Raw genomic sequence first — 12,525 nt, forward strand, 5'->3', positions numbered from 1 at the left:
CTTTCAAAGCGCGGACTGGTGAAATCGAGCATAGTGAGCAATAGTAAACAAGGCCCAGTCAAATTTGCAAACAAGTAGCCTGTATTTGGCACGAGGCCAATGAATAAAATACTTATTTCAAATTTACACATACTGTGATCTGTACCAGCAAGAACACAGTACCTCAGTAGGCTACCATATTTCCAAAACATTTCATTAAATAGCCTATCCAATACAAAACGACACTGAATAAAAATAGAATAATGTAGGTGTTGAGGATACCAAACATCTGCTCTGCTTTTAATCTGCTTTCTCATATTAAACTGGCGGCATAGCATTAGAATGTGCTAAGAGGTTTCTGAACCTCTGACTCTCAGCAACTGAACAATTCATTTTCAAGAGAGGTCCTGAAGAGATGCTACTGACTGTAGCCTGGTTGGCATAGCAACATAAGGCACAGGACTGGCATTTGTCAGACTGAGTAAGGCCTTTGGTCAGAACCAGTTGTGTGGCTATTAGTGTAATTCCATTTCATACTGAGCCTCTCCAGCAGTTGCAGGCAAAGTCACAGAGCCTTGTCTTTGTCTTTTCATTGCACAATAGTTATCACACTTAAGATAACATATGCGGTTTTGACTGAATGATTTAGGCATTTGTGGAAGTCTCCGTATGAATTGTAATAGCTGTGCAGGTCACCAGCTCAGGGGAAATGAGTCCAAAGACCAGTTCCCTGCTCTGCATTACAGGCTTTGCTCTAGTCTTGTTCTGTGTGAAATTCTCAGTGAAATAATGCATTTAGACATTAGTCTTGAATGATGCACTTGGCCACTGCAGCCCAGCGAGTACTTTGGCGTCCATATGGCGGTTTCCACATGGCCAGTCACAACACTGCAGGGGAATACAGAGTCAAAGATTACCTACAGAGAACTCTGTCCCTGTGCACAACACTGCAGGGGAATACAGAGTCAAAGTTTACCTAGAGAGAACTCTGTTCCTGTGCACATATCCACTGCAGGGGAACACAGAGTCACAGTTTACCTAGAGAGCTCTGTCCCTGTGCACATCATACAGAGTCACAGTTTACCTAGAGAGAACTCTGTCCCTGTGCACAACACTGCAGGGGAACACAGAGTCACAGTTTACCTGGAGAGAACTCTGTCCCTGTGCACATCATACAGAGTCACAGTTTACCTAGAGAGAACTCTGTCTCTGTGCACAACACTGCAGGGGAACACAGAGTCACAGTTTACCTGGAGAGAACTCTGTCCCTGTGCACATCTACTGCAGAGGAATAGCCTACAGAGTCAAAGTTTACCTAGAGTCCTAGAGATAACTCTGTCCCTGTGCACATATCCACTGCAGGGGAACACAGAGTCACAGTTTACCTGGAGAGAACTCTGTCCCTGTGCACATCTACTGCAGAGGAATAGCCTACAGAGTCAAAGTTTACCTAGAGTCCTAGAGATAACTCTGTCCCTGTGCACATATCCACTGCAGGGGAACACAGAGTCACAGTTTACCTGGAGAGAACTCTGTCCCTGTGCACATCTACTGCAGAGGAATAGCCTACAGAGTCAAAGTTTACCTAGAGTCCTAGAGATAACTCTGTCCCTGTGCACATATCCACTGCAGGGGAACACAGAGTCACAGTTTACCTGGAGAGAACTCTGTCCCTGTGCACATCTACTGCAGAGGAATAGCCTACAGAGTCAAAGTTTACCTAGAGTCCTAGAGATAACTCTGTCCCTGTGCACATATCCACTGCAGGGGAACACAGAGTCACAGTTTACCTAGAGAGAACTCTGTCCCTGTGCACATATCCACTGCAGGGGAACACAGAGTCACAGTTTACCTAGAGAGAACTCTGTCCCTGTGCACAGCTACTGCAGGATGCATTCGACTCTGCACTGCCATGGATTTGCTCTGCGTCTCCATGGAAACCAGCGCTGTACACAGGGTGTGTCAGCTGGTTCTGGGCAGACGGTGAAAACAGCCGAGAATCCTCTTCTCTCCGTCCTCCACAGCCTGACAGGACTGGCGTGCCGTGCGGCGTTTGGAAATGACGGGAGCATGCCGGTAGCCGTCATGACAAAACACATTCTAACCCATGCATGGGCACTGAACAGGTTTCATTGGTGGAGTCAGTCATACAGTAGTAACCCAATGATGACAGTATACTGTAGATTGCAGATTACAGAACGAACATTTACAGATGGTTCAACCAGTTCCTTCATTGTTGAACATGTATTAAAATAACAACGAGGACTGGGAGTAACAGAATAGCAATGCTATATATGTCCTGTACATGTGGTACAAACAATACATTTGGATTTTAATATTTAGGGGATTCATCTGTCTTAAAAAAAAAACTAAAATGTTAGCCATTATAAGAGAGGAAATATTACCGTGTTACAATCTATCCATTCTTGTAGGACTGTAAGGTCTGAGCTGCATATGTCACTGAATACAGCATGGGGTTGCGTTACTGCACCATAATCCCAACATGGTGAGGATATTCATTATGTTCCTGACGGAGATGACTACCCATAAGCAATTGTGACCCCCGAGCTCCTGCTCTGCTTACATAACCAACCATCTGACAGTAAGCATTTTCACACCACTGAAACAGAGATCTTACCAACACTGAAGTCAGCAGCACTCTCATGCAGGGCTCTTAGATCTGCTTACGTTGTTTAAACGTAGTTTTACTAACCGTAATTTAACAAAAATAATGCCCACTTCCATTAAAGCATAAACACGGCCATTTCATACTAGGGAAATTATGATGTAGTTCTGTAAATATAATAATTCTGCTTTACACACAAGTCTAATTATGGAAGGTCAGTTGCTGTAATTCTGAGATAAGTGCGGACAGACTACTAATGATTGTATACTGCCCATTCCGGCGTTTAAATTAGAATGCATTGCAGCTGACCAAACAGTTACCTACATAATGAATGAGACTGGTGGATGGACTGTGAGCTAAAGCCATAAATATGCATTTACTACTGTACAGCATTTGTGCATCACAATATTGTGATCCGTTATTGGGGACGAGGGTGGGTTTCAGCACATGAAATAGGGCAACTGGAGGAACACATAAGGACTAGGAGTCCCGGGCCATGAATCATAGATTGATCATCTTGTGGCCAAGCCCTCCTGAATACTCTTAATTAAAGTCAGTCAAACCAACAGAGAAATCGTCTTTCTGAGAAAAACAATATTTCAAGGTCAGACAATAAGTCAAGGCAATGGTAATGTGGAGGGAAAAAATGTAGAAGAATAGATATTCTAATATGAACAAAATGCACACTCAACCTAAAAATAACTTGAAAATGTTATTTTAGCAACATAGCAAAGATGTATGAAAAAACGGAAACAGTGCTTCAATAGGGCAACTGTAGTGTCTATTCTTAGTGAATTTGCATGTTTGTGTTTGCACAGATGGTGTGTGTGTGTGTGTGTGTGTGTGTGTGTGTGTGTGTGCACGTGTATATTCACCTTGATGCATCAAAGCTGTCATAGGATCCCACTGTGTAATGTCGAAATAGCTTTCTTCTCTCTGACCGGTCAGCTCTGGAATCTAAGGGAAATGGCAAAAGACAAAATGAACTCTTTACCTGAACATCGGAAATCTATCTGTTGTGTGAGCTCATAACTTCACTGTTGTCAGAGATTGTTGACTGTGTCTGAACAACCAACACTATTGACATACTGTATGTTGATACAGAGGAGGATATTCACAGAGAATAACTGAAATTGCTGCAGGAAAATACTGTTTGAAATTTCACAGATGAATATTGTAAAAGTGCACTGATAAAAGTCTTACAGATGGCTTTTGGAAGCAAGGCATTCTTATATAGTGTATATACTGTAGTATTAAAGTAAAATAATTGTACAAATAATTGCACAAAATGATTCCAGGTAGCCGTGTTCAGCCCTACTGTATACATTGTACAATAAAAAAGGTTGCCGTAAATCCTTTACAGCAGATCAACTTTCAATTGGCAAAGTTTGAGTTCCCTAATAGAGTGGATCATTCAAAAGCGGCAATATACTGTACATTAGGCAGGATGCATAATAATGGGAAGCCACAGAGAGTGCTGGCAGGTAGCTGAGTTACTTAACAAATGAAGAGGTGGGACCACCACCAGCACCCAGAGCAAGGTATGCAGAGCCATAACCCTGTTGTGTGTGCTTTTACTGGATGGCTGCGCTCCAATACACAGTGTGCTCCTGTCCTGTCCTGGGAGAGGGGGATGGAGAGGGGGATGGAGAGGGGGATGGAGAGGGGGATGGGGGCTGCACATGGTCAGTGTGCTGCACCAGCACAGATAGGAACTTAGGCAGGTAATGAACTGCCTGCTGGGCGGCTGGATACTGAAACGCTGAGTGAGTGAGACCACCCCCTCCTCCACCTCCTCATCCACCTCCTCCACCCCCTCCTCCACCTTGGCTGATAACCTGGATATTTCTCTGGGGGACAACGCTGCCATCCTCGTGAGGAGCTGCACCACCACTGCTGGATAAATCCTGGCTTCATGTATACGCTCGTGAGATGCTGTACAACAGAAAAATAGATTCCCTTGTTTCCTTTTCCTTATCACGCTTTGCTGCTTGATGACCAAATGTCAAAATGGGGTCACCGCAGATAGCGGCGCGGACACGCACGCATTTGCATCGCCTCTGTTGTTTACCGGGGCTGGCCGTGTGTGAGCGCACGCACACTTGTGGGAGAAGACGAGTGAAGGCTCACAGGCGCTCCAACTCTGCTCTATTGTTCACTATTGTTCACTATTGTTCTCCTGCAGTTATGCTGATATGCGATGATATCAGTCATCAGGAGGCTGCGTGGGATTCGACACTTTCCCCCTTCCAACCTACTCACTGGTTAGCCGTTAAAGTCACAGCCGCTCGTTTCTTTGTTCAGCTGAGATATTTTTGATAGAGTGCAAAAGAGGGGGAGGGTGTGCGGTGCGCGGTTCTAAACACACAAATCTATTCCGCTGAACAAGTGTGCGGCTCTGAGCCGTGGTGCGGAGTAGGCCCGTGATACTTTCATCACTGAGCTGGTCTACACAAGCAGCTTCCATTCGGGCTCTTCTGTTGGCTCACATCTGCTGTTACATCGCATATCAAACAGACATCAAACGGGTAAACAAAACGAGCCCATGATCAATTGCATGTCTACGACTCTCTCTGTCCATCGCTCTTTTATTCTCTCTCTCTCCATATCTCTCTCTCTCTCTCTCTCTCTGTCTCTTTCTCGCTCACTTTCTTTCTTGGGCTAATGAAACACCCTGTCATTACTAAGCTGCACTGGTGTCTAGCACTTTCCAGTAAAAAATCTGGAGTGCAAACACTTCCTCTCCACCAACAGCAGAAAAAAGCCCCCTTGACACAAGTGCAGACACTGACAGAAGCCACAGTAGTGAATAGTAAATTAGCTGGGCTATCTAGCTCCCCAGGTTTCTACAGAGAGATCTTGGATCTGACTGGTGTCTATAAAACAGAGTGACCAAATCAAACAAACAAGAAACATCCCACTTTGATTTCAACATCAGGATATAAATGACCTTGTAGGCTGTAGCTCCAACATGTATGTATTTTTAGTTAGAGTAAATCATCCCCTCTCACATTACAGAAGAGATAACACTTGCACTCATGAGAAGACAATGTCCTAGATAGTGGATGATTAATGGTGGTCTTGTCATATCGAATTATGAACACAATTATTAACACAGCAAACAAGGTAAACTAAGAGAAAACACTGCACTGTAGCACTGAAAACACTGTAGCCCAGTCCTCCACAGTCACACAAATGCAACAGCTAACCACCAATATGCAACAGCTAACCAGCAATATTCCCAACAGCTAACAGCAATATTCCCAACAGCTAACCACCAATATGCAACAGCTAACAGCAATATTCCCAACAGCTAAGCACCAATATGCAACAGCTAACACCAATATTCCCAACTCAACTGCCCACAAGCCACATCCCCAGATTCCATCATTCCATTCTCCAAAAGCATGGACTGTACCTCCAAAGTGGACCTTCTTCCTCCTGGGAAGGTCGTCCATTTGGCCCTTGTCTTTGCGTGTGCTTATCCTCTCTCCTCTCTCAAATGGAAGCCTTTTGTGGCTCCAACAGCGCTCACCGTGCTCCCCTCAGGCCACACCGCCAACGACTCCAGCGCATACCCGCAAACTTTGGAACCGCTCAAACTGTGGCGGGCATGAGCCAACCTTAGCCACAACCAAAGCCCAGGAAGAGCAACCCATGATAAGGAGAAGAATCCTATGTGGGCTCCGCTCGCTGTGCTGAGCAGCCGAGAGAGAGAGAGAGAGAGAGAGAGAGAGAGAGAGAGAGAATAGAGAGAGAAAGAGAGAGAGGGGGAGAGAGAGAGAGAGAGAGAGGAAAAAAGATGGTTCAGAAAAGGAAAAAAAATCTTGCCAAGGCCCACTCCTTAGCAACAGAGCTGTACAGTGTAGAGGATGTTTCCATGGAAATATATCAATCAGGGATGTACATGAGTGTGTTCCTCTGAAAGGTCCATGTGAGTTTGGCACAATACTTATACTATTATTCAACCCAGCAGCAGGCAGGCAGGCAGGCAGGCAGGCAGCACCTCCTCACAGGCAGCAGGGCTCTTACTCACATAGAGCTGCTGTCCATTTTAGGATCCAGCCTCAGAGCTGGGAGACGTATGCAGACTATTACCATGATGAGGGGTTTTTTTTTCCCATATGAATGCAATGCATCACTGTGATATCGCTGCCTGTTTTGAGCATAAAAAAAGACACATTTGCCCATTTGAATATTTTCTTGTCTACCGATGACATCATATGCATGAAGGTGTTGTTAAATGCTGCTGGGTGCCACAGAAGAGAAGGGTGCTGCATACACACCACAGCTGAGTGTTATGTGACTGCTTGCACCGTGTGCCGTTATGCAGTATTCCAATGGTAAAAATAGCATCGTGCCCCAAACAGCTATTTACGAGCCCAAATTTCCGATTTCAGCCAGAGTAGATTTTTTTTTGCTTCCTTGTTACTCTCCATGGTTACCCCATTCATAGCTCTCTCACTACTGGTGACATTAGAAGGCTAGAAGCTGTGTGTGTGTGTGTGTGTGAGGGGGTGTGGTAGAAGGGGGGATGGGGGCAAACACATCGGCTTATTATACCATGGGGATTTCAAGGTTTCTGGTTTGTGGTGTTCATGGTGGAGTGCTAGAGTAGAGTCCCTGCAGAGCTCCAGGATTTCCCACCATTCACACCTTGTTCCCTGCCAGAGCGTGGCACACTCAAATGAACCAACTAGCCATGGCATCAACCCAAGTGCTCTGAGACCAAACAGCCATTTCCAGTGTGCCTTCAGTTTTGCTTAACCACTGAGGAGGTGGACAAATCCAGATAGTACACAACAAGAACCAAGCTGGGCGATCTGGCTGGAATTGCTTGGCATCCATTGTACATATTCACATCAAGTAATGGTGCCCAAAGTGGGAGCTGTGCAAAACCCATGAAAGAGTTGAAAGAGTGGAACTGGGAGCCTAAACCAAATGAACAACAGGTCGAATGAAGACGGCATAGCAGCCGGATTCAATGAATCTATTTGGTGATGAATTGATCATCTACAGTATGTTGTACTTGTAATATAATATTAGCCTTTATTTTAGAAAGGCTAGCTACTATTATCTGTAGTGAACCTTGAGACAATTTCAATTATTATTGACGCTATGCAAATTAGGGTTGGGGCAAAATATCGATATTCCAATATATCGCAAAATATGAAATTCTACAATTCACATTATAAACAGACTCATCTGCTAATTTGATCAACTGAATGAGTATGATCCTCTCAACACTGTCAAATTCATTTGGAAGAACCACAGCTAACACTATGTACTTTGTACAGTTTCAATTCAGTTGTAAAATGCCATGATGCATACATTATTCCAACGTTTTGCCCTTTTCTTCTTCATTTACACAGATATTTTGATGTGTCATACATTAATATTTTGTAATATGTTGAAGTATCGCAGAATTGCTGTATTATGATATTATCATTATTGTGGACAACATAACAGTAGTGATTTGTGAGTTACTCAATGATTCCCGCCCCAAATACAAAAACAGAAACATACAATGGACATGGGTCTAACATGAACTGACCCAAAGAATGGAGTTATCCTAAAACTGTATTGGATCTGTCCAGATTTAACTGGTAAAATATTAAAATGTACCTTGATTGGTGCCATGATTTAATACCTTGATGATAAACATAGACTGAAATTGCTTTACTGTAAATAATGTGTAGGGAACCACTGAGTTAAGTATTACAAATGCATAAACTGTAAGCCTTATTCTTTACATGTACGCCAATGCACTGTTCCCCCTAAGAGAATCTGCATTGCCCAGGGGTTTTGAGTGTTTATGTTTTCTTTGTCTGTCTCTGTGCTTTGAGTGGCCACTGTGCTAGAAAATGCACTATATAAATAAAATACTTATTTACTATACTCACTACTTACTTTCATGTCATTGACTGCTGTCTGTTCGGATGGGCAGCAGTGGACTCATTAAGATAGTCAATAATGATAGACCAGGAATAGGAGGATCAGCAGAGCAAAAATATGTGTAGTAATAAAAAAAATAATTTTTGTCTGCTTCTATCATTAACATGTTTTCCTGCTTTACGTGACCTGTTCGTCCACCCAGCTGCTCTACATACAGTAGAGCTGCACTACATAACCAGACTGGCTCTATCCATTTATATCCAACATCCATCGTGTTAGTATTCTTGAGTGTATATACAGTATACTGTCCTAGTAGTACACTCATTTGTTTAATTCTGAGTGTTCTGATTATTTCTTCTCAGCTCTTCTCTTACCCCACCACTGTGACTGTGAGCAAAGGTCCTTTCTATGCTCCAGAAGTCATGTGTTTACTAGCTGGGAGTAAAAGGCTTGGTGCGACCCAGTCGGTTAGTTTCCCATTTGCAGAGTAAGGACTGTGTATAAGGGCATGTGATTGCAGAGGAACTGTGAGGAACCTCTAGGACAAGACAAATCCATCGCATTAGACTGCACCTTTTTCCCTTTCCAACACAAGGCATACTGAATGCTGCAAGGAGGCATTGTACCATCGCTTGCTAAAGCGGCAAAGCTTGTCACTCTCCAGAGGTTAGTCACATGGGCCACATCCATTAGAGCAATGACAGCTGACGTCGGTCCACTCACTTACATCAGCGGCAGCAGAGATCTCTTATTATTTCTCCTCCCCCACACAATGTCCTTCAGTCCATTTCCAGTGACTTCTCCACACACAGAGAGCACCCCTCAGACGCACCACACACACGGACACACAGCCACTATCGCTAACCTCTCTATCTGATTAGTCCAATACATCTCTATGTTAATTCAGAGGCAGGATGGCTCTGGGTGCTTTTAGCCGTCCGGACATTAAATCAGAAGATGAACCAGGCTTCTCGCTGGGCCCTGGCGAACGGCCCTCCACACTGAGCCTACTCGTCCAAGAGAGAGAGAGAGAGAGAGAGAGATGCTGTGATCCTGCTGATCTTTGTTCAGCGGAGAGGCCCTCTGGTGCTTTGCCCCGCGGTACAGCGCCACATGGAGCCTCCGTGTGGCGCTCTGGAGCCATGGCACACACTGGCTGCACTGATGTGGAAGCCCTTCATTTGGACCAGAATAACTACTTTCAACAGAATGTTGCCCCTGGCCCCTCATGCCAATTTGCACACGCACTGTGTCGCCACGCACGCGCACACTCACTCATGCACACAAACACACACACACACACACACACACACACACACACACACACAGACGCACACATACACACACACATGCACACACAGGCAGACACATGCACACACACACATGCACACACACACACACGTGAACACACACACACACACACACACACACACACACACACACACAAACGCATACACCAAGTGACATGGCTCCTCAAAGTGGTCATCCCATGTCCATGACTCACAGTGCACAGCCGTATACAGTATGCAGCTATGCATGCAGCAGTATTTCCTCACAGGGCTCTGCTCAGATCACCACAGCATCTGGATCAGCTGGATCAGCCATGTTTCCTGGCATGCAGTACTGAACAGTACAACACAACACAGCACAGCAGTGTCCTCAAGGGACTCGCTGGTGTACTGTATAGTGTGGCTCTGTGTGTATCCTGATGTGTTTTGATTTGCAGTGCTCTAGTTTAACTTCCTTAATTCCCCTCGTTCCCAAGGCTACACTCTGCTTAAAAGGATTTGCAGGTATTGTCCTTGAGATTTAGGATCCGTTAATGTGTGCAGTCAGGCCTAGCAGCAACTGATGAATACAACATGACCTAAGGAGCCGGCAACACAGACTGTATGACCGGCAGTGACCAGCAGCTTTTCACAGGCACAGAAGAACAGTGAAAACTCATTGCACTGTGTTAACGCTCCTTCGATGTTCAATTGTAAAAACAAATGGGTGTTGATAATAGGTTTTTGTCCAAATGTAAGTGCCAAATAAATCAATGCAGCAAACCCTCCATACCTCCCCAAACATCTGTCAGATGACTACAGAGAGGATATACTGTATATACAATATTGTAGAATGTATACTATACAAACAAATAAGATCAATGAATAAAACATGATGTGCTGTGGACTATGGCCATCCAGTCCCCCGCTGCATCTCCTCTGGCCGAGCGATCCATCAGCAGCGCCATCATGCGACCCCGTGTGTCCCCCGTGTGTCCCCATGTGTCCCCCATGTGTCCCCCATATGTCCCCCATGTGCTGTGCGATGGGAGCCTCAGACGAGGTCTCGGCGCGGGACTCACAGGGTCGGTCCTCGGTGGCCTTGTTGGGGATCTCCTCCACGCACTCTGCAGGGAACCACCCCACATTCCCACGCGCACTGCCTTCCCAGTAGCCCCCTTCTCCAACGCTCAGCACTGGAACGAGAGAATAAAAGAGACAGATAGAGAAAGGGAGTGGGGGGGGGGGGGGGGGTGTTACAGATCTGTGTATTTGTCAGTCTTTTGGCAGATGTAGGGTCATAAAAGTGGGCTCACTCTCTTAAGGGGCTGCAGGGGGCCTTATCCCCCCGCACATGCTGGTGCAGGTGGGCAGAGGAGGATGGGGAGGCCCTGACAGAAGGCACACGACGCGTCCCCCGTGACCTCACCGTGGTGGCTCCCCTCTCCCCCAGCACAGCCATCAGCGTGAGTTATGCTCCTCTAAAAGCCGGCGTGAGAGAGGAGATCCATCATGGAGATCGGTGAGCCATCGTCAGCTCTCATAGCCCTCTCTGGCCCGCTTTAAGACACCGTCGCCTCCTCTGTCAGCCTCAGCCAGCATAAATGAGAACGCTACCAGAGCAGGTCATAGCTCTTAACACAGAGACTGAAGTATAGCATCTGTCTCCCCTCCGTGTAGATTCCACTCTATTTAGTCTGACCACATATCTGTATTATAGATTAGATGACTACACTCTTGGAACTGCAAGTATAAATGCATTAAAGAAGAGATGTAATCAGGATTTGTACAATAACTAAATGGATAGAGAAGGGTCAAATCCTCACAAGTTGTACAGCAAACCCTCTAATACTGGCATCTTGGTTAAAGGATTTTGTGAATGATCATTACAGCAATAAGGAGAAAGACCATTTTCAATCCTACGTAACCTTTTCATGTCAGTAAAATGGGTTATACACAAAACAACACACAAAAAACAGCCTTTGTTTAACGGATGTAGTGTGCTGCATTTAGCCCAACCATCCCACCACTGCCACATTCTATTCTATGGTCTAAAAACCTTCCATAGGATTCCAATTGGGCTATCAGCATAGTTAATGGGAATTGATCCTAATGCAGTTAAAAAACCCGGATCAGCTCCTAGCTCACGTCACAAACAAAGTTAATTCAGCTCACAGAAGCTCATGTTGAGAGAGGAGACATTCCCTCACTCAATAAAAGCTTCTTAGACGTTCTGCCCTGTTTCCCCACACAGAGTTGCTCCAGCAAAGGCCTAATAGAAGGTGCTGCCGGAATGCTGCATCTCCTCTGACCTCTCTGGCAGCAGACCCACTGCTGTAGTCACCACCTCCTGCTCAGCCCCTGCAGTATCCTTCACAACTTTGGGACTGAAAGTATGACAAAGACAGATCTAATATGGCCTTGTGTTCAAAGGGACACTTCACCGATTAGCATTAAGCTTTGTATCTTTAGAAAACCAGTCATGTTTTTGAATGGTCGTGCATCATTCCCTCAGTTTGCCTTGAGATGGGAGAAATACGGATCTCAATGTTGGACTTCCTGCTTTCAATGATGTAAAAATCATCATTTTACATAATTGAAAGCAGGAAGTCCTATTCATGGGTTTCATTGAAATCCGTATTTCTCCCATCTGAAGGCAAACTAGTGCTAAGATAACACTAGGCTATTAGAATGGCTGTGCCGGTGTGGATTAGGTGTTACCTTTAACTCGGTCGTTCTTGTACAGAGTGATCTCGC

General features: G+C 45.1%; 1 protein-coding gene across 1 annotated transcript in view; it reads right to left on the reverse strand.

The window, feature by feature from the left end:
* shank2b (SH3 and multiple ankyrin repeat domains 2b) overlaps positions 1–12,525 on the reverse strand; it is a 68,755-nt gene that overhangs the window by 24,601 nt on the left and 31,629 nt on the right. Inside the window, exons 11-13 of the mRNA XM_062547336.1 lie at positions 12,490–12,525; positions 10,851–10,964; positions 3,481–3,562 (exon numbers count right to left, since the gene is read on the reverse strand). The exon at positions 12,490–12,525 is cut by the window's right edge and continues 122 nt beyond it. Coding sequence (XP_062403320.1) covers positions 3,481–3,562; positions 10,851–10,964; positions 12,490–12,525 — 232 coding nt within the window. The remainder of the gene's footprint in view (positions 1–3,480; positions 3,563–10,850; positions 10,965–12,489) is intronic.

Source organism: Sardina pilchardus, chromosome 10 (assembly GCF_963854185.1).
Source record: "Sardina pilchardus chromosome 10, fSarPil1.1, whole genome shotgun sequence".
NCBI classification, from domain to species: Eukaryota; Metazoa; Chordata; class Actinopteri; order Clupeiformes; family Clupeidae; genus Sardina; species Sardina pilchardus.